Source organism: Arvicanthis niloticus, chromosome 4, assembly GCF_011762505.2.
Source record: "Arvicanthis niloticus isolate mArvNil1 chromosome 4, mArvNil1.pat.X, whole genome shotgun sequence".
Lineage (NCBI taxonomy): Eukaryota > Metazoa > Chordata > Mammalia > Rodentia > Muridae > Arvicanthis > Arvicanthis niloticus.
This window is the reverse complement of record NC_047661.1, coordinates 88471597-88499586: the sequence shown is the minus strand read 5'-3', so window position 1 is coordinate 88499586 and position 27990 is coordinate 88471597. Positions and strand designations below refer to the sequence as shown.

Below are 27990 nucleotides of genomic sequence, written 5' to 3'. Positions count from 1 at the left end.
GTCTATAGGAAACTTTACAATGGGAAACTTCACTTAAAATCTGCAAAAGGAAAATACCTACTGGGTTGCTGAATATGTTTACTGTAAGTGAATACAAATGCCCTTGGTGATTCCCATCCATTTCAGGCTGCTCTCAGGTGCACCTGTTCCTACCTAGATGTTCCCCTTTCCCTAAAACCTGCTCCCCTCCAGTCATCTAGGAGTGACCTTCCCTCTTTTAACTCCATCTCTCTGATCACATCAGTTCCTGATCACCCAGAAGCTCTTCAACCATGCACGCTGCATGTTTTCTCTCTCAAAGCTCTGCACTGTTTCTCTACCACGGTTCCTCAGTTTCCTACCAGTTCTTCCTGCTGCTAGCATGACAACCACTCCCCACAGCCTCCTCTCACTGACACAATGCTCGACTCCAGCATGGAGTTCATGAGTTTCAGCTCACATCTGCTAAAAGTGCTCAAACCCCCCAGTGCACACCCAAAAGGCCCTGGGTCTTACACGTTTGCTCAATTTCTGCTGGACCTCAAGACTCAGCTCATTTAGTTATATCTTATACTTGATCTGCAGGGATTATTTGTGAGGCTCCAGCATTTCAGGAGGATGGATCCCTTTTCTGATCCTTTCTGTAGGACGTTCCCACTAACCAGAGGCATCTTTTCACTTTTACTTGGAAGCAAGGCAATAGGTGATGAATATCTCTAAGACCAGACAGGGTCTCAGATTCATGACCCAGTGTCCCCTAGCTATGAGTTTTATATTTCTGACCATCATAATCCCCAGTCATAATGTGGGGATAATGCTCACATAGTAGGGCTGTTGTGAAAAAAGAAGAAAATGAGTACAAAGGACATAAAATAAGGTAACTCCAGTGCCAGCATCCTTCCTGCCCTGTCCGTGAAAGGATAACACTCAAGGAATATTCCTTCACCATTCCTTCACAATTCCTTCACAATTCCTTCACAATTCCTTCACAGGGCAGCAGATCCCTTTCTCCTGTGTTCCCACTCAGAGGGAGGCAACCTTTTCTGCTGTCAACTGTCTGTTGTAGCACTGAGCATGCTCTACCATACTCATTAATTTCATTACTGATATCTTGTGTGATATAATGCATTTCTTAAAAAGAAATAAAAAAACACCTCTGTCCTAAAAGCCTCTGCAAGAGAGCATACATTACACATGCACAACCCAGAGCTACAGTGAAACTCAAGTTATCACAAAACAAGAAATACAATACAATTTTGATGAGTGCATGTAAGTTAGGAATCACAAGTTATGTGTGTGCCTGTATTTATAAACGTGTCGTTCAGTACACTACTGCTACACCTCTGTGAAGAATATAATATTATATTCTTGATATATATATTGATATAGATAGATAGAGATATATATTGATATATATAAGATATATATTTCTCAAGATTATAATATATATCAAGAATATAATATTATATACAATAATATATATTATAGATAATATATAAATTTATAAATATTTATAATTTTATGTATATATGTATACACACACATACACACAAACACAAACAGATTTCTGAGTACATAGTATCTTAGGGTTTCTATTGCTAAGACAAAACACCATAACAAAATGCAAGTTGGGAAAAAAAAAAAAAACAACGGTTCATTTGGCTTACATTTCCACATTGCTGTTCTTCACCAAAGGAAGTCAAGACAGGAGCTCAAACAGGGCAGGAATCTGGAGACAAGAGCTGATCCAGAGGCCACCACAGAGGGATGCTTCTTCTGCCTTGCTTCACGTGGCTTCCTGGGCCTGTTTCTTATAGAACTCAGGACCACCACCAGGCCAGGGATGGCACTAACCACAATGGGCTGGAACCACCCCCATTGAATATCAATTTAAAAAGAAAAAAATAACTTACAACTATATTTCATGGAGGCATTTCCTTAACTAAGACTCCTTTCTCTCTGATGACTCTTAGCTTGTGTCAAGTTGACACACAAAACCAGCCAGAACACAGTTACATGGATATTTGAAATTCAATAGAATTTAAAAAAAAAAAAATCTAAGCAAAAGATTTGCTATTTATTCTATGGAAAAACTTAAAAGTAAAAGTCACACTTAAACCCTCAAACCACATTTCCAGTTCTGCAAATAACATTCTCGGTGGGTAGGCTGACGGGAGGCGCACTATCAAAGTGGCACCCTGCATTTCCTCCTCTCTCTTTGGAATACCTTTCTCTCTCCCAAGTATGGGCACAGCTGACATCTTTATGCCTTCTAGGAGCTTACAATTCTAAGAGATGGTCACTACCCCTGAAGGTGGAGCAGCCCCAGGTGGAACAGAAAAGCTGAAGCATGGGCGCTTTGGAAGAGGATTGCACCACTATAAGCCACCAAAGGGAAGCCATCCATGCAGGATGCCAATATGCCCTTGCCAAGACATGGCTGTTTGACCACCTGAAGGGAGTTTAGGATTGAAAAAGAAAAAAAAAATACTGAGATCAATTTGGAGAACTAAATTAGCTCCAGGGGACATACTGGGAAAGGCAGAACCAAAATCTAATTAAAATTTCCTCCAGGTCTTTTTTAATATGTAAGTTGGAAGTGCAGTAACAGAGTAATACTCTCATCCTCTCAGAAGGTTTTAACATTTCAGCCTCTGCCTGGCAGGGTTCCTTCAGTTCTTTAACCTTTCGCTTGGTTTACTTCCTCAGTAGCGTTTACCACTGCAACTTTGTAATTATCTTGTTTGTTTATCTTCCATTTGTTTTGATTCTTCAGCTCAGCAACCTTAAGAGCCAGAGACCTTGACTGCCTGTCACTGCAGAACAATGGAAGCTAAGATTTTCAGTGTAGGAGGAGAGAAGAAAGCCAAATGGATCCCTTATTCAAAAAGAACACTTGCCAAGACACCTGTTGCTGTTACACCTCCATCTGTGGGTAGTACGGAATTGTGTGATCTGCCTCTAAGTAACCAGCCCTTACTGCAGTGATGGCTTGGCCTCGCTTGTTTGAGAGCTGTTGCTGGAATCTTTGTGCAAGCTCAATTCTTTCTGGTGCAACACAGTCCTCTCTTCTACTCGTGAACAACGGTAGTGTGATCATAAATTATGGCCCCAGCTGTCTCCCCGTCTGAGGCATTTCTTGCTCTTCACAATTTTACAGACATGGGATTCACTGTTGTCACGGACCCGATCTGAGAAGCATGGACACATAACTTTTTGTTTTGGTTCTGCATGTCTTAGGTCAAGAACTTTCACCTTTCAGTCAAACAGAGCACTTTCATGACTTCGCCTTAGAGTAGCCTGTTTGCCTTTTGAGACTTTCATGTCTGGGAACAAACTCCCCCTTTGTCTGTAGTTTTCCTTAGAATGGTCTCATGTACCCAGGATCAACCAATCTGAAAATAGTTAATGGAAAATTCTAGAAATAAACAATTAAGTTTTCTATTGTTAGCCATCCTGAGTATTATAACTTTTCAGGTCACACTACTCCATACCTTCTAACCCATAATCATCCCTTTGTCCAGTGAATCTACACTATAAATACAACCTCCCTGTTAGCTGCTAGGTAGCCATCTTGGATATCAGATTGACTGGCACCATATCCAGGCTTCTGTTTTAAGTAACTGGCATTTAACTTAATAACATCTCCATAAGGCAAGAGCAGTAGCAGTGGTGATCTGGACATGCCAATGAAAATCCATAAAAATCTCCTTGTAAGTGAAAAGGTAGAAAATCTCAACTTAATTAAGGAGAAGATAAAAATGTATTCTGAGGTTGCTAAGGTCAATAAGAATGAAACCTCATCTATGAAATTGTGAAGGAGAAAGAGACAAGCACTAGTTTTTCTATGGAACATCACACAATAAATATTATATCCACAGTAGGTAATTATGATAGATAAGGCATTAAAATTGTGTGTGTGTGTGTGTGTGTGTGTATTTATATGTAACTATATATGTGAAAGGGTTCAGTACTGAGTGTTCAGGCATCCACTGGGAGTACTGAATGAATCCCTCTCAGGTAAGTAAAGGATTGCTTAAGCATAAGCCCTGTGATACCACAACCATCTACCTGAAAATGAGATCACTACTGAGTGGCTACACTCACAGCCCAGATAATGCTAGACAAAGGAATGATTTCCAACCCAGGTTAAAATGAGATCGCACTGGACTTTTTCACTCTACACTTCCTTTGTTCCCCAGCCTGACTGGTTATCAATAATCCCTGAATCTTCAGCTCTGTTCTTCTCATTGGTTATGAATGGATTCGAAACTTATGAGTCCATTCTGCAATTTGCCATTTAACATTTTATGGTTATGTTCAAGCATTGTTAATGAAAACCACAGACAGCAGAGCTGTGGGAGAAACACTGTACTTCAAAGTTCCCCTTACTCTGTGTTCCACCCGACTCAAATCACTTTACCCACAAAGTCCAACCAAACTCCTCAATTCAACTCCACAAAGCAGGGTCATCATGAGGGACTTTTTCACACCCTTCCCATACGCATGCCACCTGGGACAAGGAGTGAAGAAAATACTTGTGTACCTGACTTCATAATCTCAGGGAAGAAACGTGACTTGATGAGGCGAAGTCAGTTTTGCATGATGCAGAAGAGGAGAAGATGAATTGTCAGAAATAGGGACCAATCACTGGCAAGGCAGCAACTGTCAGAATTGGAACTGCTGGAAATTGCTCTGAAGATTCTTCTGGGATGACTTGGAACTGACCACAAAACAAGAAGTGACTTCATCGTGAAACAGGAGATTTCACAAGGCAGAAGTAAGCACCGGTAAAGAAGTGCTTGTTACTGTGTACTTCCTGGCAGGGTGAACCAACAGGTTTACCCAAAAACAAATGAGTTTAAAGAGAAAAGAAAGATCGGTTTTTACACAATAAGTGTGAAACAACCACATGATACCTAAACAGCTAACAGTACACAATCATGAGAAAGCCTAGACTAGGCAAGGTTTCCAATGCCTGTGCTGAGACACCTCAGGGAGCATGCAGGACTTCCCAAACTTTCTCAGCAGGAAGCTTTCTTCCCAAGCTTCCTACTAATATTTCTCAGAACACTGAGGCTCTTCAGAAAATTACTTAGGATGCACTAACCCAGAAGTTTTCAACTGTGTGAAGATTAAGAGTTCTTGGTGATTGTTTACTATTTATTTATTTTTGAACTGGCTGCAAGACCATTAAAAAAAGTAGATCACAAAACAGTGAACTTGAAAGAGCACCAAAATATAAAACAAAAATGCTTCAACCATGTGTGTGGGGTTATGTAAATGAGTGCGGGGGGGTATTAAAAACTTAACAATAATAAGAGGTTTCTGAATGGGCAGCAAGCAAATATTAATTCTAAATTCAGCATGTAATGAATGCATCTACCCACGATGCATCGCATGGCTTCACTGCAGCCTTCATTCGGAACACACAAAGCACACACACACCATGCATGCATGCACACACACACACAACCCATGCACACACTTCACAAGCCATTACGCCATGCAACAGCAACAAACAGCCAGACACATGTAAAGTTCAGATTCAAGATCACTGCATGCTATAAATATACACTGTATATTTGACGTGGTAAATTTTCATTGTATTTAACAGTTATCGCAATATTTTCATTTTGCATGCAAAGTTTTTTCTCTCATAAAAAACAATGATATAATTATGAAAAAACACAGGTTTTTAATATTTTTCCTACATCATTCTCAGTATGTAAGTATCAAGCTAGATTATCTTTGGATTGTATTATCTTTAGACAAAAAAGCACATATAGCTAATTAGTATGCAAATTTGCTTTCATATTTATTAAATGGTAAAAAGAATTATTTAAGCATTAATTAACAACTTATAACTTATTGATGTTTGATTTGTATGTCTGTTTTATATACCTAAATACCTTGGGTCATGGAAAAATATCTCCACCATAAAAAGGTTGTGAATAGATGAGTTTAAGAAACCCTGGTAGAATGACCCAACAGAGAGGACATCAGCCAAAGTACCCAATAAATAGGAGATAGAACCTATAGAGACCATATCCAGGCATGGCTCCTGGTTGAGGGATGGGACCACCCACCCACCTCAAAAATATTAATCTAAAATTCCTCCTGTCAAAAGGAAATGCAGGGACAAAGAGTGGAGCAGAGACTGAAGGAAAGGCCATCCAGAGACTGCCCCACCTGGGGATCCATCCCAGCTGCAGACAACAAACCCAGACTCTATTGCTGATGCCAAGAAGCACTTGCTGACAGGAGGCTGGTAAATCTGTCCTCTGAGACACTCTGCCAGAGCCTGACCAATACAGATATGGATGCACACAGTCAAACATTGGACTGAGTGCAGGGACCCAAATGGAGAAGTTGGGACAAAGAGTGAAGGAGCTGAAGGAGTGTGTAACAGCCATCCAGATCCCCCAGAGATCCCAGGGACTAAACCACCAACCAAAGAGTTCACATGGCTCCAGCTGGATATCTTAGCAGAGGATTGCCTTATCAGACATCATTGGGAGGGGAGCCCCTTGGTTCTGTGGAGGCTCCCAGGGTATGGGAATGCTAGGGCACTAAGGCAGGAGTAGGCTGGTAAGGGAGCACCCTCATAGAGGTAGGGGAGGGGGAGAGGATAGGGAGTTTGTGGAAGGGAAACTGGGAAGGGAGATGACAGTTGAAATGTAAATAAATAAAATAACCAATTAGAAAAAGGAAGAAGAAAAAGAAACCCTGGTATAAAGTATGACCTTTGCATGGGTCAGTTACTAGAATTCTACAAGATGTGGTAAAAATAGGAAACTTCCCCCAGGCATTCAATACTGCTAAGAAAATAAGACAGGCAGAGACACTGCTGGAAAAGGTTAGCACTGTTCCAAACTCAAGGAGAGGAATACCACTAATGATCCAGTGACTGTGTTAACAGCCAGTCACACACACACACACACACACACACACACACACACACACACACAGGAGAAGGCTGAAAACTTTGCCCCCTTCTCTGCTTAAATAAACAAAAAGAGGCCCAGGAAAGGAATGTTCTTTGCAAAGGAGTAACCACTCCAGAGCTACTCCTTCATTGTAGAAAGACAAACCAGCTTCTCTTCAAGGGGACAAAGTAAAGGAGGCCTTTATGTGGTTGGTTGACTCTTGGCATATTCATCAACAGACTGGATGTAAACTGACTCAGGAAAAGTTTGGAGTCTTCTTAGAAGAAGAAATGGGAGATCTCCAGAGCCACCCTGGAATTGGAAGCTGGTAAGTGTGTGAGGTATGCAGAAGAAGGATCTGACGCAGGCTTGCTGATAGGAATGGATTCCAAGGAAGATCTGAACAAAGTCACTGCAAAGACAAGGAATCAAGCCTCAGCAGGCTTGATGGAGCTGTGGGGGTGGCTGGGCTCCTCAGGTTGAAGAGTAATGGAAGCAAGAGCATTGGGTACCATCCCAGAAAACACGCTGCACCAGTCCATTACCATACCAGACTGGTGGAAACCACACTGATCAATTCAGTCGAGGGCTCTGAAACAACTGGGGCCCTGCAGACTGCATGACCTCTGAAAGCTTTGAATAATATCAGGCAGGTGAGGGAAGGCTTCAAAAGGGAAACGTGACACTACTAGACACTACCAGGGAGAGAGTACAAAAAAATTACTGCAAAGAGAGAAAGACTCTATTCTCACATTAGTTCATCCTGGTTACACATACAGCTGTCGATCAGTGTGTGTGTTCTAGACAAGAAGACTCTTTCGAGCCACCCAATATGAGGTCCCTAGAGCAGCTGCAAACAGGAAAGGCTTGGGAGCCTTTGGTTAGGCAGTTTCTTATGACTGGGAAAGCCAGGCAAAGAGTTGCAGAAAATGATCCAATACAGGCTCTCAAGTATCACATGCAGGATGCTAGTGTAGGTACTTTGAAAGGTGAGATTTCCACTGTCTATCAAGACTGGAAGTAAAGAATAGGGATGTGGAGATGATTCAGTCCTCCAAGTACAAAGGGCTGGGAAGCCAGCCAGGCATTACATCACAGACTAGGCAGACAAAGGTTCTTGGTCTATTATGCATATACCCTGAGGTGTATGGGTCAGATTGGAAAGGTTGAAAGGTAAAAACACACAAATTGTAGGAAGTAGCCTTAGCAACAGCACTAAATAAACCTATCACAAGGCATTATGGGCTAGACAGACACATTATCTCACAATGGAGGGTTGGCTTGATAGCAGCAGGTTATCATTAATAATCTGTATGGGGGTGGGGAGAACAGGTAGAAATTTCTACCAAACAGATCAAGTAAAAGCCCTATTTAATATTACATTAATTCAGTATCCCTTGATTTTCTCAGCACACCCAATGCACTTAAGGTGTTAAAAGCCCTACCCAACATTTACCCTGAGTCTAGTGTGATGTAGCTACAAATTTAATTCATATCCTGGAAAGAAAACTTGATGAGCTCAATGCAGCAGCTGCCTTCAGTGACAGTTGTGCTACAGAGTTCAATGTCTAAGTCTCTAAACAAAACATTCAACAAAACACTCTTATATGAGCCAAGGACAGCACAGAGTATAAATAATGAATGTGTACTATCATTTCATCAAGCCACATTGAGTTTGAGCAAACGTGACACTGCTGTCCTCCTTAGACGCTGCCCATGTCCACACACAGCCGTCTGAATGATCTGTATCAATGCAAACTGCTAGCTCTAGACTTGATCGAAATCCATTCGCTTAATCATTCTTTGGGCAGTAAGCCAGTCATTTGTGTCCCACAAAAAAGTATAGTTTAGTCCAGTAATAGACAAAGAAAAAACTTAGAGGGCGTAGGTGAGGTCACACTAAGCTTTATAGGGTTTGCTGACTTCTGAAATCATTTGGCCCGAATCAGTATCTCTGCTATTCATGCCTTGGTGAGAGAAGGTTCTGGAATGCCTTTATTCTGTCCTTTTGAGACATTCTAAATAGGCCAGATGTCAGTCATATGCAATCTGCAGATGTTCTTATGTGTATTTCCTTGATCCCCCAAAATCAGAAACAGAAATGGGAAAGGCTCCTGATAGCTGTGACCCACTGAAACCTGAAAACCTTCATACCCTAGTCAATGAAGATGATAAGGTATTTAATATATATATATATATATATATATATATATATATATATATATATATATCACAATTATATATATCTCAATTATATATATGCATATATACATCACAATTATATATATGCATACACACACATATATTTCTATCACAAAGCAGAGAGGTTCTGGGACTCTATCTTGTCTCTCTCCTTCACTAATGATGGATGGAAAGACTGAGCCAGATTTTCTCCATGGTATAGGGATAACAAAAAACATTTCTACATGCTTAAAACCCTTTGATTTGTTAAACACTTCAAAACCCATTCATTTCTGTCACTCTTGGTAGAAAAAAACTAAGAGAAATTGTCTCAAAGAAGAAAAAAATGAGGAATACATTGGCTGGCATCACGGAAAAAATCCACAGGCTTAGGGATCCAGCTCTGGGCACAAGATGCCATTAGGCTCCTCCCAGGCTTCTATTCCCTCTGAACTGGGAACATTTGACATGAAACGTGAAAGCCAGATGCCAAAGCTCCTCCAAACCTCACAGACCCATAGGCAACACTTGTAAATCAGAGGGAACAAAGCAGAAGTGGAAGCATGCAACATCCCAAACCCCATCCCATGGCAAATGCAGGGGTAGTCCTGCGGAACAACCCATCGGAACTAAATGCAGAAAGGGAAAAGTTGCTTTCCCCAAGGAGATGTGAAGTCGCAGAAGAAGGACGGCTGTACAGAATATTGCTGGAAGAACATGATTTACCTCCTAACCTCATCCCTCCAGTGACAATAGTTCTTATATTTAATTCAAAAATTGGACCCCAGATGTTTATCAATGAATCTCAAACTTATTAAAAATAATAGTATTAGCCAGGTCCTGTGCCCCAAGTCTGTCATCCCAGCTACTGGGAACACTGAGGCAAGAAGACTGCAAATCTAAGGCCAGCCTGGACTACAGGATGGGTTCATGGTCGGTCTGGGTATGTTAATGAGATCCTGCCTCAGAATAAGGAGGAGTAGAGGGATAGGGAGTTAACAGCAGCAGCTGAGGATGTAGTGTAATAGTACAGTGAGGTAACCTTCTTGTCTAGCATGTGTAACCCCCTAAGGTCTACCTCCAGGACTACAACAGGAGAAAGTAAAATCAAATATAACATTAGTGATAATCATAACAATAAACGTAGTAATGGCTAGTGTTTACTGAGGTATAGACTTACACCTATGCTCTCTCACTTTACATCCATTAACTTATTAAGTATACACTGATTCTCAATTTATGGATTAGGGAATAATCAGGGAGGTCAAGTTTGTCACTAGAGACCACAGCCTAGAAAGGAAGCCAGAACTCAGACCAAGACCCACCTTAGAAACACTGTTCTTACCCAAAATAGAACTTAATCGGCATCACAACCTTTCTTTTGACAGAAGAGGCAAATAGTAATTAGATTCAATTAGAATTTGTGTTGATGTTAATTCCGAGCAAGCTGAAGTGAACTGGCATTGAATAAAGAACTCAATATTAGGAACCGGGGAACTGCTGAACGGCAAAATAATCACAAGCCATTCTACAGCATTCAAAATGTGTGCTCCTTGCCATGTCCTAAGAGAAAATCACCACTCATCTGGGTTGACTGACATTTCAGGATAGTCTTAATTTCCCACAGCAGACACATCCATGTCAAGACTCTGATTCCAAATATGTCCCTGAAACCAACACTAAAGAGGGTAGGCAAAGACTGGAGAACTGCATGGTGTCACCAGGGCAGAGGGGACAGCTACAAAGTATCCATGCATACTTGAGAACCTATGAAACCGATGAATATCTAGACTTACCCACTTCTGTCACCATTATGCTGTGCCTCACACAGCATCCTGAATCTCACCTTCCTCACAGATGACCCAATCCAAAACTGGATCCAAAGCCAATAAATCTCTTATGCTTTTTGATTTAAAAACAAACAAACAAACAAAAAAAAAAAACAAAAACAAAAACCTTTGGTTTCTCCTACTTGTTCAGCCTCTCCCTGACCATCCAGTGAGACTCAAAACAAGGAGAGCAGACAAGAGTAAAGAGGAGAAAGGCCAGAATGTCTGAGCCCAGATCCTGTTGTTGTCCCCAAGGCAGATGACCTTAACCTCACTGTCTGACCTTCTGTGCCTTGATTGGCCCATCCGAGGTACAGGAAGCAGTTAGAGGCTACCTTCACAATGCTTCTGAGAATCAGGATCAGTGGTAACCAGCACTTTGTGCAGTAAAAAATATAACACATTGTCTTCATGTTTATATTTCTAGACCCCAAAGCTGCCAAGTGTGAGTTCTAAACTTATTAGTAGTGAGAGTTGAAGCACTTTGATATATGTTAGCATAGGTACCCAAGTAGCTGCACCATCAAAAGTCTCACCTCAGAAAAAAATGAAGTCTCCCCATCATTGCTTAGATGGCATTTCTGCTTAATATCCCACACTGTCTAGGACAGCAGTTCAAGCAGGCACAGACTATGCCCTAATTAACATAGTCTCCTGTACAGCCATTGTTAAGGGCCCCATCTGCATGCAGAATTGCAGACTTTTCCCTTCTTCATGGATGGGGGTATTTTCTATAACTTCTCTTTCGCCTACTTTTCTCATCATCTGATTCTTCTCACAGGAAGAATTACTCCAAATTTTTGAATAGCAGAAAGGGTTATGAACACAGATTTAATTTGGGCTCCCTTTCTCTTTTAGATCACCATCCACAAGAAACAAGACATTTCTATCTCATTTTCTCTTTCATCCAATTTACTTGACAAATCAGAGGCTTACGTAGTGGATAACACCATCATATCATTTTTCTTGTCTTATTTTCTCCCTTGGGACATCAAATTCTCTCTGGGCTGACAGCTCAGCTTCAGCAGCATGTCTTAGCTCCCACAAGAAAAGCCATGCAACAAATGCCACAGCCTGCATGAGACCCCACCCATAGATGCTACTTTCAGGAACTGCAGTGTATTCTTCACCCCACTCATCAAGCAAGAATGCAGCCCCATACCATAGACAAGAAGATGGCCACTCCAGGATTCACCCTCTGGAAATGCCACCTCTGAGGGCTCAGCTATAGTTCCCTACCTTACTACCATAGCAGGGACACCACAACTGCTGTGAGAATAAGGAGGCACACTACTTCATTCTATATAGAGAAAGACAGTCATGTCAAGACAGTCCATCATCAGATAGCTTAGGTAGCTTTAGCTGCCTGTCTACTTGGCCATTGAGTTAGGGCACGCAAGGACAGGGTCACTGTTCTTCCCAAACTCAGCATCAGTTCCATTATGAGCCTGCTGACTAGGTCAAGCATCACAGAAACTCTTTCCCTGAGGAACTCTAAATACTTGTCCCCCTACCCCTCCTCACAGGACTCCAAAGACAAACCAAGTATGATTTCACAAAAGTCCAACCTGGGGAAACAATGAGCTTATTGCACTTAACTATAGAACATGGATGAAGGGTTACTTACAAGACCAAGAATGAGCCTAACGCATCAGTAATGTGGAAAGTCTTACCCCAGCATGGATGACAACTTCCCCATCGCTGCACAAAGCCCCATGTAATTAGGACAGAATTACTCAGAATTACTGTCTAAGAGGTGCAGGCATGAAAGTCCTATATATCACAAGAGTGTCTAATGAGCTACTTCACCCCTCCTTCTATGAGTTAACACCAACAATCAACAAGCCAGATCTTACGCATTGCTTTCAAATAGTCCCAGCTGTTCTGATGAAGTTAATGGCTGTTTATACCACAGAGGTAGCATCCTCTCTATGAGAGGACCTCATGCATGCTAACTAAACACTCTACCACTGAGCTATATCCCAGTCTTCTCCAAATCCTGTTTTCATTCAGATTCCCAATATTAGAAATTATTATGTTATCTCTTCTTTAACATTTATTCATTATCGTTATACTAAAAAATGTAGAACTGCATGAATTACTTCAAGATCTGTAATCAAGAATAGTAGCCACATAGCAGGATTTGGAGATAAACTACATCTACATATATGCAAAGCACCAGGGAGTATGTGCCCTGTTACAATCTGTTATGTTATGTTATGTTATGTTATGTTATGTATGTGTTATGTAAACATGCTGGAATTGTGGGATAGTGGCAGAGAATCAGCCAGATCTGAATTCAAACCCTTGCTTCATCTCATATTAGATATGTGACTTGGGGAACAGAATTCCTCATTAGCATAATGAGAAAAATACTAGTGCCCCCTCATAAGCCTGTTATAAGGATTAAACATTAATATCTACGTGAAACTTTTTTTATAAAAGGCTTTGTGAATGTTCAGTAACTGATGGCACTGACCATTTTACTTGGAGTGTTTAATAGTAGGGACACAACTATATTTTTATGTTACACACAGTCTGGAGAGAGAGATCGTCAACACAGGCACCCGCAAAGCTCATGGCTGTAGAGTAACAAGTACAGGTTCAAGTCCAAACCACCAACCCAGGCCTGATCCGTTCTCAGTCTTACCACTGTGGAAACAATGTAAGTAGCCAGAAAGAGAATGCATTTGTCCACAAACACTAAAGAGTGCGTTCCTTTACATTCAAGTTTTGCAAACCTCGCTCTTTCTCCAAAGCTTCTACTGTGTCATCAAACAGGCCATGTAACTCCACTAAAACAAACCCACGCATTTTAAAAAGTATTTCCAAAATTTCCAATTTTTATCCCTATATCTTGGGAGCTTAAATGGGACAGGAAGGATGGCTCTTTAATAAGTATTTAAAAGTCAGATTTGTTTTTTTCATTTTTCATTTCCTTAAATTGTTTTCAATTTCCATTTCCCCAGAAGAGAATGTGCGGGCTGGGACAGGACTGGAGAAGTATGAAACTAGGAACTTCTCTCTCAGCTTTCAGAACAGCTGTGCAGCATGGTGTCCGCCATTTGTATTTCAACTGGATTTCCCTATCGTCCCTAGTCACAGAGCACAGCCATAAACAGGCTTCCCTTTGCCTATTTGTGGCCTGGCTTTCTGTTCCTTGTGCTACCATATTTTATCTACCGTCACTTTGCTTGTGACCCCAACTCAGTTAAATACCAGCTTGCCTGAGATAAAAAGCAATCCCTGATATTATCTCCTCCATTTTCTTCCACATTGGCAAGAAGCCTGAGGAGCCACAAGGCTGAGAACTATTCAAAGGTCACAGAATGACTCCAGGTCTAAGCCAGAAAGAGGCTCAGGCTTCAACCTCCCCACAAGAAAGAGCTACCCATCTTTGCTCTATGTCAGCATCAAATTCCTAATATTTGTGTGACAAGTTCCTGCTAAGTGCTTGGATTTTATTACATAGCCAGATATTACATCATGAAAGTTAAGTAAAATGCCAGTCTCAGAGAGATATTTGGGAAGATACCAGTACCCAAGTTAAAGAATAAGAATGGGGAGTGGAGAGATGGCAGACTGGTTAAGAGCACTTGTTCTTGCAGAGGGTCAGGCTGGATCCCTAAGACCCACATGATGGCTCACAGCCATATGCAAGTGCAGTCTCAGGGACTCTGAGGGCACCTGGCATGCTCGTGGTGCACAGATACAAATGCAGACAACGCACTCATGCAAATAATGAGTCTTGCAACTAAGAATCAAAACCAAAGCCTTGCACATGTCAGACAGGCTTTGAAACACAGAGCTGCACCCTACACTCAGCTTACCTTACTTTCTCTTTATACATGCATACTTTCATAATGTAACGCAGTAGCTGGACTCAAGGCTACTCACAGGAAAGGGATTTGAATTCATATTGCTTCATTAAAAATGACTAGAATTTTTGAGAGTATGATTTTAATTTTAATTAATTCATTTATGAGGGGGCAATGCCAAATTCTCTAGGATGCATGTGAAGGTCAAAAGACATCTTGCAAGAGTCACTTCTCTCCCCTGTGTGGGTCCTGGGCATCACATGTGGGTCATCAGTCTTGACGGCAAACACCTATACCCATTGAGAAATCTCACCTGCCCAACAGTATCATTTCTTTTACCATGGATTTAGTATTCACTGAAGAAATAACATAAATATTAAAACTATTTCCATATGAAAAGTATCATCGAAATGCAAGCAACTGGACAATCTCCCAGTAGGGCTGGAGCTCCAGGAAAGCACATGTCTTACATGTGTGAAGCCCCGGCTTTGTCCCTGCACTGCACTATACCCACGTCTCATGGCTTTTCCAAATGTTTAAAGTGTTTAAATTAAGAACAGGACAAGCCTTCTCAGCTTCCAAAACTGAGGTGCCTTGTATATAGATAGAAGGCTTGAGGAAACGCATATTGGCCCTTGGACATAAGGGATGAGATTCTACCCTTGGAGGAGAAAAGAACCAGAAGGGCTACCTGTGGATAAAGGATGCCCCTGCTTTAAGTTACAAAGTACTTTTGAACTCATTTCCAAAGTTGTTGCTGCTGTTTGATTCTGTTCTTTGGAATGGGGCTTACTCTTATTTGCTAAGCCATTTAACCAAACAATGCAGATATACAGACCACTTAAGACATTTTTAATTTAGTTAAATAATCTCCAGTGAAAAATTAAATGCTAGCCAAGGGCTAGGGATGTAGTTCAAAGGTTAAGCACTTGCCTAGCATGTTCAAGTCCCAGAACTATACAAAAAATAATAATAATAATTCAAAAGCAAATATATCAGTACCTTTCCAAAGTCACGAACATCAAATAGGTCAAATGCCTCAAAGAGTTCACTTTTTCTCATTCCAAACGTGTCACAGCAGGCGGCCAGAAATGTCCGGATATTCTTCAGACAGAGAAACTGAGGAACAGAAAACAGTAGTATATAGTGAATTTTTCTGAGTATGACCTGTCTTCTGTCCCACATAAGATACAATGAGAGTGTGAAGGACCAATCTGTTTTTCTTGTTCTATTCTTTCATGTGTATATGAGTCATTACAATAATGTTCTTCATATACACAGTGTACAGTCATCACCTTCATCAGCCATTGTCCTCTCTTGTCCCCACCCCCTTCAGTTTTCACATCTTTTGAAAAATCTAGATTCTGCATGGCAGAAACAATACACTTGATATGCCTCACAATCGCCTCTAATCACTTCAGCAGTGCTGTGAACCGGCTGTGACCAGACAGACACAGCTTGTAGCCTCTTGAAACTTACACTGCAATATGAGATGACAGCTGAGCACAAACATGGAAACAAACCAAATTAACTAGTTTAATTTATGGTTTTTTTTTTATATGGTGGTACCTGGAGAAGGGAATCTGCAGAGCAAACGGTCAGGGGCAGGTAGAACTTAACTAGGATGGTTAGAACAGACTCGCTGAGAGGCAGACAGAGACACGGGGTAGGCTGAGGTAGGAGTGTCTGCAAGAGACATCAGAGCAGAGAGAGTGCAAAGGAGAAAGGTAAAGGTAATCTAAAATGGGAGGGGTCAGACAAGGAAGAGCCTGTTGGATAGCCTTTGTTCTGATATGGAAAATACCAGGTGCTTGGGTCAAAGGTGAAACAAAATTCAATGTCTCATGAGGGTTTTCAGGAACTGCTACGCCACTGGCAGATTGGAGGACATTGGAGTAAGTGCAAAGCAGGGAAACAGGAAGCTACTGCAATAAGTCCAAATGGCAGATGATCATGAACAAACAAGGAATTACACTCCTGAGGTGTTACAACTGAGGTGCCATTAGCCATCAGGACAATTGGATATGTAAGTCTGCAGCCCAGGTGATAGGCATGGACTTCAGACCTAAGCCCTGGAATCTTTAGAACAGTGGTCCTCAACCTTCCCACTGCTTTCGACCCTTTAATACAGTTCCACGTGTGGTGACGACCCCCAACCGTAAAATTATTTTCATTGCTACTTCATAACTATAAATTTGCTGCTGGTACTGACCAGAAAGATGGAGCTCATCACTGCTTAGGGAAGTTGGCAGTGAAGGTTACAGACTCTTTGACAGTAGTAGCCTCTATGGGGTCAGGGACTGGGGCCAAAGATTGTCTGGAGTAGATCCAGGGACGTAGGGAAGAGAGATAGTGAAGCCAGGATAGAGGCTGTTGAGCAGCACTGCAAAGGGAAACAAAAACTTGACAGGGAGCAGAGGTTACCCAGAAAGAGGCAACGTTGCACAATGCAGTCCTTGAGCGGGCAAAGGAGAGGCTCCTTTGTGAAGTGTAGAGGCTGACCTTGGATAGGTGCACACCCAGCTCATCCATGCAACCAGAACAGGAGGCAGACAGGAAGATGCTACTGACAACTTAAAACCCAGATGCTGGAGCTCACTTTTCCTATCTGAAAGACACAGATCTACCTACACACATATCTCAGAAGCAAATGAACTCTGGGTTTGCTTGTGACAAGTTCTTAAACTGTCACCCAGGGTAACTTGGAACTAGCAATGAAGACCGGACTGACCTTAAAGTAATCCTTTTGCCTCAGTTTCTCAAGTGAACAATGATATTATAGGCATAAGCTACCACTCTCAGTTTAGTAAATTAACTCTTTTGGAAATATGAACTACCGTGGCATACATTTTAAATTTTTACCTACTTATGTCAAAACTTTAAATAAATGTAGCTTATTATATGTCAATCATTCCAGAATAATTTCGTAAACTTAATCTCCTGGTGGTTGGTGTGGCCTATAATCCCAACTCACATGGGAAATAGAAGGGGTATCAGGAGTTCAGGATTATCCTCAGCTATGCAGTTAGCTAGCCTGAGCTACCCAAGACTATCTCAAAACTGGGGAACAGCAATAAACCAAAACAAAACAACAAAAACTTAATCTCCAATAAGTAAGTACTATATCAATAAGTGAGTAAGTATTGCTTCTTTGTTTTTATGTGTTTCCAAAGCAATGACTGTCAATATTGCATCTTGTTTTGTTGGTGGTGGTGGTTTTTTTTTTTTTTTTTTTTTTTTTTTTTTTTTTTTTTTTTTTTTTTTTGTAATTAGAAACTTGCAGAAAGCTCACCTTGCTTTCTCTGCATTCAGATTCGTCATGGACTTAACTTGAGTTTTACCCTTTACAGGAACCATTCTCTCGGAGGCTTAAATATTTCAGGAGGGGTTAAAACCACAAGGGAAGCATCATAAACCAAACCGTTTGAAAGGCAAACAGCAGCCAATCAGGGGATGCAGCGACTGCTGTCACTTTAAAGATTCATGAGACCTTTGCTACACAGCACCACTCTGCATGTCGCTCCTCCACACAGAATCGCTTATTTACAGATTAAAAGCCTTGCATTCTGCCAAGACAGGCAATAATTACTCTCTGGGGGATTATGCAATTGCTCTCTTGCAGTATTTTTTTTTTAACATAATTAAGTGAGGAGAGACTCATAGCTCACCAAGGAACAAAGCACGGCTGCAAATACCACCCTCTGAAGATGTCTCACCAAACCCACATTTTCCCCATGTGTAGGAAAAACTTGCAGCAGGTCTCCACCAAAGCGCTTTGATCATGAAGTCAGAAAGGCAAGAAGCATCATTCAATGTTGAAACAGTTGAAAAAGTCACGAAGCCTGAAAAACAGGCTTTGCATTTACTGGAGCCAATATTAACCTTCCTTAACCTTCACAAGTTCAATTCTATTCCGCTCAACAAGTGTTTGCTGGATCTGAACAAAGTCACTCATGTGCTATTGCTTTTCCAGGCAAGTCGCTGGCCTAATTACCCTGTTTAATATCTGGTTTTAGCCAAGTGTTTTTGAATGCCTGCTATATCACAGCTACTGGAAAAGCTAAAAGGCTCTGCTCTAAGCTTTTCTAGTAGTACTCCCGGGAGATTTTCATAGTGCTTCACAATTTGGTTGAAAGCACTAGGCTCTGCATGCACTCTAGACTCCTGGGTGTTCTGCTGTATGCAAAAACAAAAGCAGTGTGGAGGGACAGAGGAAGAGGGCTGTGGCATCATTATGGAGGTCCCAAACACAGCTGAGCCCATCAGACACCCTGCCCCCTCAGATATTTACTATGCTTCCATTCTAGTCATTGTTTCCAGTTTAACAAACCCAGCACAAAGGCCAAAAGAATAATATACCTACACAGTACACGCCGACCTATTCCACTGTCACAAACGCACTGTGTATGCTTCTGTATGCATACGCTTTATTACAAAAGTATTTTGTCTGTGCTGTTTGAAAGGAGGGCAAAGACATTTTTATTTGCTGCTACATCATTCCCCATGCATCTGTTAGAAGTCAGAATGTTTCCCTACATACCAATAACATCAGCACACATCAAAAACCCAGTTCTCATCTTATTTTTGGTCTTGAGTTTAAAGAGAATTAACCATTAATATCCATTAACTATTCAAATTTCTACCATTCCAACCTCAATCTCGTTTTGTAATGTTTTCGCCCAGGCTAAGATCTCCTCCAGTGGCTCTTACTGCATTTGGCTACACTCTCTCTGTAGTACATTTTATTTTGACACACTTTTAATTCAAATATAATTCTATCACTTCCCCCTTTCACTTTCTTCCCTCAAATTTCTCCTATGTCACCTGCTTCTGACCCCTCACAAGCCACCCCTCAAATTGATAGCATCTTTTCTTTTATATTATTTTTACGTGTACTAATATATAAATACAACCTGCTAAGTCATTCTTTGTTGTGTGTGCATATAAGTTTTCAGATCTGACCACTTTGTATTGAGTATCCAAAGAGGGGGTTCATCCCTGGGAGAGGCTAATTCTCTCTCAGGAACCATTAGTTGCCTAGAGTTCTTGTCTATGGTGGAACCCTGGGCTTTCTCCCCTTCCACATTAGCGAGCCTATTGATATTGCCATTATTACCATTGCCCATGCCTTGCTCATTTCTAGAAGAGGCAGCCTCACAGTGAATGTTATATAGGGTAAGATTTCTTCTTTTATATTGAGAGTCCACGGCTAGCTGTCTTAGAAGACAACCCACATTATTCATTCATCTGATAATCCCCCATAGAATTGCTACTCTGTTCTTCCAGCATCTATACTGCCTGCAGACTGAAATCTAATTGGCAGAAGTATCATACTGCAAACTTCACACTTCATCATCTGGGAAGACACCGTGCTGAGTTGTCGCATGACCAGACTAATGCTAGGGTCCTTCATTTGCTGTCTCTGCCCCACCCCTCCGTGTCTTTCTCTTATATTTCCTACACAGTCTGAATGTGAAAGTGTGTTGTTCTGTGGCTGTCTTATTTCCAGACTATTTCTCACAAGGGCCATCACTATTCATCCTTGCCATCAGTTACTCTACTTGGGACTGTGAAAGAATGATTTTTTCCAGTTCCATTTTCCTTCCTACTTATTAACTGATGTTATTTATTTTAAAAAAAAATCCCACCTTTTTGTACTTTTTTCTTTTGTAGAAAAACTTATTCTCATGTGATTATAGATTTGCACCTGAAGGAACCTTCTAGTTTGTCCTGTGCCCTGTTGACACCTCTCTGTTTCATTTTGTGATCTCGGTCTCTTACACTGTCTACTTCACATTTTTCATCATCTGATTCTGATATCGGCCACTTCTTTAGACAAGTCTGCTTTCATCTGTAAGTGATATTTGGAAACACAGGAGCATCCAGCAACTCCAGGATTATAGCCAACAGCTACCAGTGAACCAACACCTCCACCTTCTGCAGAAATGACCTAGCCCTTTCTAGCTCATTTAAATAGAACTGGCCTACAAGACCTCGAATATACCTTTTGCAGAATTTTATAATCTTCTTAGAAAGCCTAAGAAGCCAGCATAGGAAGCCAGCATGCATCTCAATTTTTTCAAAAGAAAGGAAACTGTAAATCACTGAAGAGAACTCATAGCTAGAAATGGTGTAGCTCACACAGTGTCAGCCGGCACAAAGTTTCTCCTGTCTATGCATTCTTTGGGATTCAAAGGAGTTTCCTGGTCTTTTTATCATCTGCTACAGCTTCAAAAGATCGCCTTCAGAGAGCTATTTCACAGCACAAAACAGGCCCATCTTTTTGTTTCATAACCATCTCTTATTCTTCACCAAAAGTTATGCAACTTTATTTAAACCATCCCAGTTATTCACATGAGATCACTTTAAGTGGTCTTGGAATTTAAATCTTTACAAATTAGAGTTAAATAACTTATTTTTTAATTTTATATGCATCTATACAAGATGAATAGTTAAAGACACATGAAATTCAAACAGCCATCTGTTTATTTTTAAAACATTAATGAGACTCCCATTTTATTGTGTTAGCCATTGTGAATTTCCTAAGATTCCCCAAGTAGATTCTGATTTACTAGTATATTAAAAAGTTAATTAAACGTATCAAAATTCGGGTTCAAAAGGCAAACAGAACCCAGACTCTCTCCTCTACACCTCATTGAAGTCATTCAGAGCACAGCAAAGAACACTGGGGTTGCACAATAGGGTGGCAAGTTCCATGCAAATGTGCAGAGATTCATTGAGAGTCCTGAAGTCTAGAAACAGCATTCAGAAATAATTGGCTCACTATGTAACCTGAGGGGTAAACATCACTAAAAGAGAAATATCTAATATTTGGATGGGAAACGAAATTTCCTGAGTTAGGGTATGTGTGAGAAGAGATAGGTAAGTCATGGACCACTGTGGGCAGAGGAAGTGGTTAACGCTGGACACCAAGCAGGAAGAGAGCAGTGAGTGAGGACTGAGGGAGGGAGCCTGAGCTTACCCAGCATGCCAAGGAGTTCTCGGCTCTATCTAGAAGTGTCTAGATTAAGGAGTTTTGGGTAGAAGAGCTTAGCATCGCATTTTAAGTGTTTTGAGCGATTGTTTTGGTCTATGAGAAATATCGATGCTGTTTAGTCCTCACACCCACCCAAGCAGGAAGGTTTTGTTCTTCTTTTCTACCTACAGAGATTTGAGAGATTTACTCAAATTTATAAAATCACATTTGCCAAGGTGATGGAGTCTACATTTAAATCCAGATCTTTTGACTTCAGCACCCACATCCTTAACTACCAAGTTATACTGACTTCATGTTATGGTACATGAAGGGGAAAAAAAATGGTTTTCTTTTTATCATGTCATGAGATGGTTAGTGAACACAAATTAATTGGGACTACCATGTGTTACTCTAACAAGAGATGGTGGTTATTGAGACGAGAAGGGTGAACGAGTAGGAAACAAAAGAACTCTAGGTCATATGAAAGGGGAAGACGTGGGAGAAAAAGATGTAAGGCCATGCCCAGATCTATAGTCCACTGAACGTTCACTGGCATTCATTGGAATAATAACAGCAAATGAGTGTGAGCTATATGAAAGGTGGTGATTAGCTGAGCCGGTTAATTCTATTCTTCAGATGTGGAAAGGCCCCACCAATGAGAGAGTCTGACTGCCCTTTCACAAGTCCCCACGGATAAGAAATGCATTCTAACGGCAAAGCCACCCTCGTCTCTCTGCCCCTACACAAAGATGTGAATAGACTACTTATTCAAAGTGGAGTGAGAGAAATGGCAGAAATGCACACAACATCTATGCGTGACCCTCGAAAGCAAGGCCTATGACATTCCACAATGATACATCAGGCCAAAGCAGTCTGGACCTAACCAAGAAGCTAACACAAAGATGGTGGCTTTCGGCCAAAATCCCAGCACAGGTGGGGGCAGCAACTCACAGAGCCCCACCCCTGGCTGAGGAGCTCTGGCCGCTGAAGGCTGCTGGGGTAGAGAGAGCCAGCTTTCTCCAGGGAAGGACAACCTACCAGAGATGGGTCTTTCCTTCTATCTGGGTGCCAGGGACCAAACTCAAGTTGTCAGGCTAGTTGGGACAAACTCCTTTACATGATGAGCCATCTCTTTGCCCCCAACCCCTCTTGATGAAATGGAGTCAATCATATACCTCCTGGAAATTAAAAACAAAATGACAATGGGTCTTCGTTTGCCTGAGGACGTATGCCCATTTTCCTTATGGCTCAGCAGGTACTAATGGGGTCTCATGGGGATTGCTCCATGGAGAAAAGTCAGCTTGGCAGCATGGTAGCTCCAAAGCCCTTCATCCGGTCACTGATATGACAAATATCCTCAAGGACAATGAGGGAAAAAGGCAAACAGAGGGAAGAGAAGTTCCTGAGTGCTAGCCCGGTGCTCAAAACATCAGCACAATTCTCCTCCCAGTCCCAGACTCAACTTAATTTCTAATGTTTTTAAATTGCTTATTCAAAATATAGTAATTAACACCATTTTAAGTCATAAAACTGGTTTGTTGGTGGTGGTTTTTTGTGGTTGTCTGTCTGTCTGTTCTTAATCTCTGAAGGCCAGATGCAGAGCATAACAGGAATGTTTGTCACATACATGGAAGTCAGAGGACAACCCTAGAGGCTAGCTCTTGCGTTCCACCCTGTTTGCAACAGATTTGCTTGCTGGTCACTGTTCTGTCCATCAGGTAGCTGATCGTTGAAGTAGTGGGATTACACACATGCTACAGTGTCTGGCTTTACATCGGCCTCAGGGATCCAAGCTCAGGTCTTTGTGTTTGTGTGGCAAGTGCTTTGCCCACTGAGCCATGTCCTTAGTCCATCAACGTTTGTTTGTTTTACATTTATTTAATGACAGTGTACACGCATGTAAAGTGTGGCTTCACTGGCATGATTTAGCTCCTAAGTGTAGGGCTGACTTGCAGATTACACATTCATCTCTACAGCACCTGGCTCACACCTGGTCTGGAAAGAGTCGTGCTGGATGGTAATATCACCCAACGACTGTCCAAAGAAACTGTAAACACTTTGAGAGCAGAGAACATATGTTTCATCTTCATACCCTTGGATCCCTTCCAACAGCACCTGGCTTTGAGTAAACTTCTGAATAGATGCTGAAGTAGATTGTTTACAGAGAAAAAAATGACTACAAACCACTCTTTAAAATATTACCAATTCTAACAGCAATAGATTGGCCGCCAGGAAACTCGAAGAGAAGTTTTACGTTAACCTGTCATCATATCCTTCTACCTAGATGTCAACATAGCAATATATCCTTTTTTAATAAGTTACTTTAAAACTTTTTTGAGGGGCAGAAGAGATGGCTCAGAGGTTAAAAGCACTTGCTGCTCTTCCAGAAAATGAGTTTGGCTCCTAGCGCCCAAGTTGGGAGGCTCATATCGACCTGCTAACTCTACCTCCAGAAATCTGATGCCCTCTTCTGGCTCTATGGACAGACACACACACACACACACACACACACACACACACACACACTTATATTTAAAATAATCTTAAACATTTTTAAGGACTCGGTGGTAGTGATATCTACAAATAAAATAAATAAAAATTTTCAAATTATTAGGCTGCTATTGTCATAAATTTATTTTTTTTCTGGGTTGTCAACTTCTGGAACATGCTTCAGTGCTGGGCTACTAGCTGATGCTCAGAGAACTCTAGCCAATAGTCAGCAGCACTCAGGGTTTTTATATGAGTGTATCAGTGCTACAGCAGTGGTTAACAAAGGTATCAATGAGAAGCAAAAGGAGTAGTGGCACTAATCGGTTACAATGCTGCTAATACGTACTGGGATAGGATGACCCCAACCTACACACACACACACACACACACACACACACACACACAGAGAGAGGGACACACAGAGGGGGGGAGTGTCCCACACAAGGTAGGAGCTCCACAGAATAGCAGGCCACATAATAACTAGATCAGGAATAGAGTCACGTTCTTTGTGTCATCTCAGTAGAATGAGGGCTGGTGGAGTCCCTCCCTAGAACACAGCATTCACCATGAAGAATAACTCATCTGTGTAGCCTGTCACTTTTAAGATAAGCCTTACAAACCTGCCTTTCACACATGAGAATAAATGTTACTGTGTTTCTCTGTTTTCTGTTGTTACGTGTCTTTATTATTCTTATTTCACACAATGTATTTTTATCAGATTTGTTTCCAGCTCCTCAATTAATGCCTCACGGATCCACTCCCACCTCCCAATTCTAAGTGGTTCAAAAATCTAAATGATAGACAAGAATCTCGAAGACCCCTAGAAGAAAGAATAGGGACTGTATTTCAGGCTATCGCTTCAGAGGACTTTCTGAATAAGGCTCCAGTTGCCAAGGGCGTAAGACCAGTAATCAACAAGTGAGATTCCATAAAATTGAAAGTGTTCTGAACTGCAAAGGAAATGATTAATTAATTGCAAAGGCATCATACAGAATGAAGATAAGTCCTTGTTATATGATGAAGGATGTACATCTCACATAACCAAGTGTCAATCAAACAAACTACCCAATGTAAACAGTAGGCTATGGAACCAAGCAACGAATTCTCAGAAGAAGAAATACAAGTCGCTAAGATATATTCTTAAATATTCAAATATTCTTTAAAAAAAAAAGACAAGTTCATCATCGTCAGCCTCAGGGAAATGTAAATTAAAGGTCTTTGAGATTTGATCTCTCTCCAGTTGCAATGGCTAAGATTAAGAAAACACACTTCAGTTCGACTCAGGAAAGGCAGATCTGAGGTCAACAGGTTCAAGCAGGAAATGAAATTAATATTTCTTTTTGGACATAGGGATGTTGTTAATGACAGTAGTTATAAAAGACAATGATTTTCATACATTATATCAGCATTCTGTAAAGACCACACTAACTATTATTTAAAATAGAATTAATTTATATCCTAAATTATCACAATACATAAAAGCAGTAACTGAGAAAAGTCTATGTTTTGACATTTTATCCATCTAGCTTCACGTTAAATGCACCCAATTCCAAAAGATTACAAATTCGAAAGGCAATAAATTCTATTGCTAGGCATAAGTCATATTATCTTCACTTCAGAACTCTTGCTGTCTAATCACATGAAGCCAGGTCACAGGAATGCCACTTCTGCATTCAGCTGTTAAGCTGCTACAACCCACACACCACAGGCACCGCACTCAGATACATGATGGATGACTCCGTGTGGGTTGATCGCTTTATCTGGGATTTATATAAATTTTTTTGACAAGCCTTCAATTTTTCCAGTTTAATTTCTGACTGCTCATGTTTTTGTGAATATATAAGGTAGGGATGATAAATAATTAAATTAGAAAACACTATCAGTTTTATGAAACAGTTCATCTAGGCTCTCCCAACCAGTCTGCTATTCTGGTTCCATCTAAAAAAGTTTGAAGATACTTTTTAAACTATTCATAATGTCAAAATCTTTATGCGTTTCTGATTTGGAAGAAAAAAATTTGTAACAGTAATGGCTGCTTTATACAGTATTGTTAAAGAAGGCAGGGGGCAATGCTGTTAACCTTCAGCTGTAGGATTGTCATATAAATTGTAAAGAAAGGCTTCTGAAGTACAATTAAAAATGAAACATAGCGTTTTCCCACCTGAGTACAACTTTACAGGAAAGAGACATACATAACTTTTCTCAGAAGTAAACAAAACAACATATTAAACTGCAATCCAGGTCAACAGAATCCTTAGCTTGAAAGAAGCAAGCCATCTTTCCCCATAGGACGTTTGGGGGAGCCTGCTTTCTTTCTTTCTTCCTTCTTTTCTTTTTATTTCTTTTTTTAAAATACATTTTGACTTAAAATATAATCACATCATGTCCCCTCTTCCTTTCCTTTCCTTCCCTCTCAGCCCTCCCATGCCCCTCTCAAATGGCTTTCTTTTTTTTTTAATTAGATATTTCCTTTATTTACATTTCAAATGTTATCCCTTTTCCAGTCCCCCCAAAAACCCCCTATCCTATTCCCCCTCACCTGCTTCTATGAGGGTGCTCCCCCACCTACCCGCCCACTCCCTTAAATGGTCTTCTTGATTGTAATTGTTACATTCTAACTCAAGACGCTCAGCGGAGGCTGCACTTCATGCACATTAACTCTAGGACAAAAGTACTCACATCTTACCTGTCACAGCTTATCTGTGCTAAGTGTCACCCTATATCTGCCCACATTTCTAGCCTCCTCCAAATTCAGCATCGACTTCAAATTTTACATAAGTCAAAAGACAAGATTTTTGACATTCTGCAGTTGAGGGCTTAGAAAGATGAAAAGATCTCCCCAATAGCTTTGACAATAGTCTGGGTTGTCTAGGGGTTCTCATGGGGCCACATTGGTCAACAGTGGGGTTAGATGTAACCCTCTCCTTGTACTGGAGGCCTCATTTGGTGATGAGAGATATCCAAGAGGATTTGGGAAAGAGGAAAATGTAATCAGAATATATTGCAAAGAAAACACTATTTTCAATAAAAGAAAATAGAAAATAAAACATGATCAAAAAAGAATAAAGATTTAAAAATAGTTTGTTTTATGAAAAAGAAAACCTAAGTAAACCTAACAAGTGGGTGAATAATATGAATATAATTCTGACTGACCCCAGAGACCATTCTGAGTCAATAAACTAAATGACCTTCTTACAGTCACACCTTCATCATTGTTACAATTACTAATGTATAAATGACAGCTATATTTTATGCTTCATTGTCACTGTTCTATGCATATGTGTGTATACATATGTATAATATACATATATGCATGATTATATATATACATATATATATGCACACACATATTTTTTACATGACCATCTATGCCATCTCTCCTTCCTTCTCTTGTTCTCTACTCTCTTCCTCCTCACTCCAAGCTCCTACCTTTCCTCTTCTTCTTATACTCCAACTTCTACTTTAGGTTTTTAAGATTATACATGCAAGTGCAAACCTATAATACTTATATGTAGTCAGGCTTAACGCTTTCCATTTGTTTTTCTTAAGATGCTACTTTATTCATTTTTCTGTGACTGAATAGGTTCCACTGTGCATATGAACCATGTTTCCTTGATCTGCTCATCTGTTATTGAAAACCTAAGCTAATTCCATAATTTGGCTATTATGATAGAGCATCAATAAACATATATATGCAGGTAATATTCTGATTTTAATTACTTTGGCTATTATTATTCAAGGGATAGTACACCTGGATCATGTAGAGATCCATTTTTGGTTTTTGAGAA

At 40.6% G+C, this 27990-nt stretch overlaps 1 protein-coding gene across 3 annotated transcripts in view; it reads right to left on the bottom strand.

Moving 5' to 3' along the window:
• Vav3 (vav guanine nucleotide exchange factor 3) overlaps positions 1 to 27990 on the bottom strand; it is a 321021-nt gene that overhangs the window by 229101 nt on the left and 63930 nt on the right. For all 3 annotated transcript variants that reach the window (XM_076933154.1, XM_034500278.2, XM_034500279.2), the window contains exon 2: positions 15739 to 15855. In XM_076933154.1, coding sequence (XP_076789269.1) covers positions 15739 to 15855 — 117 coding nt within the window. The remainder of the gene's footprint in view (positions 1 to 15738; positions 15856 to 27990) is intronic.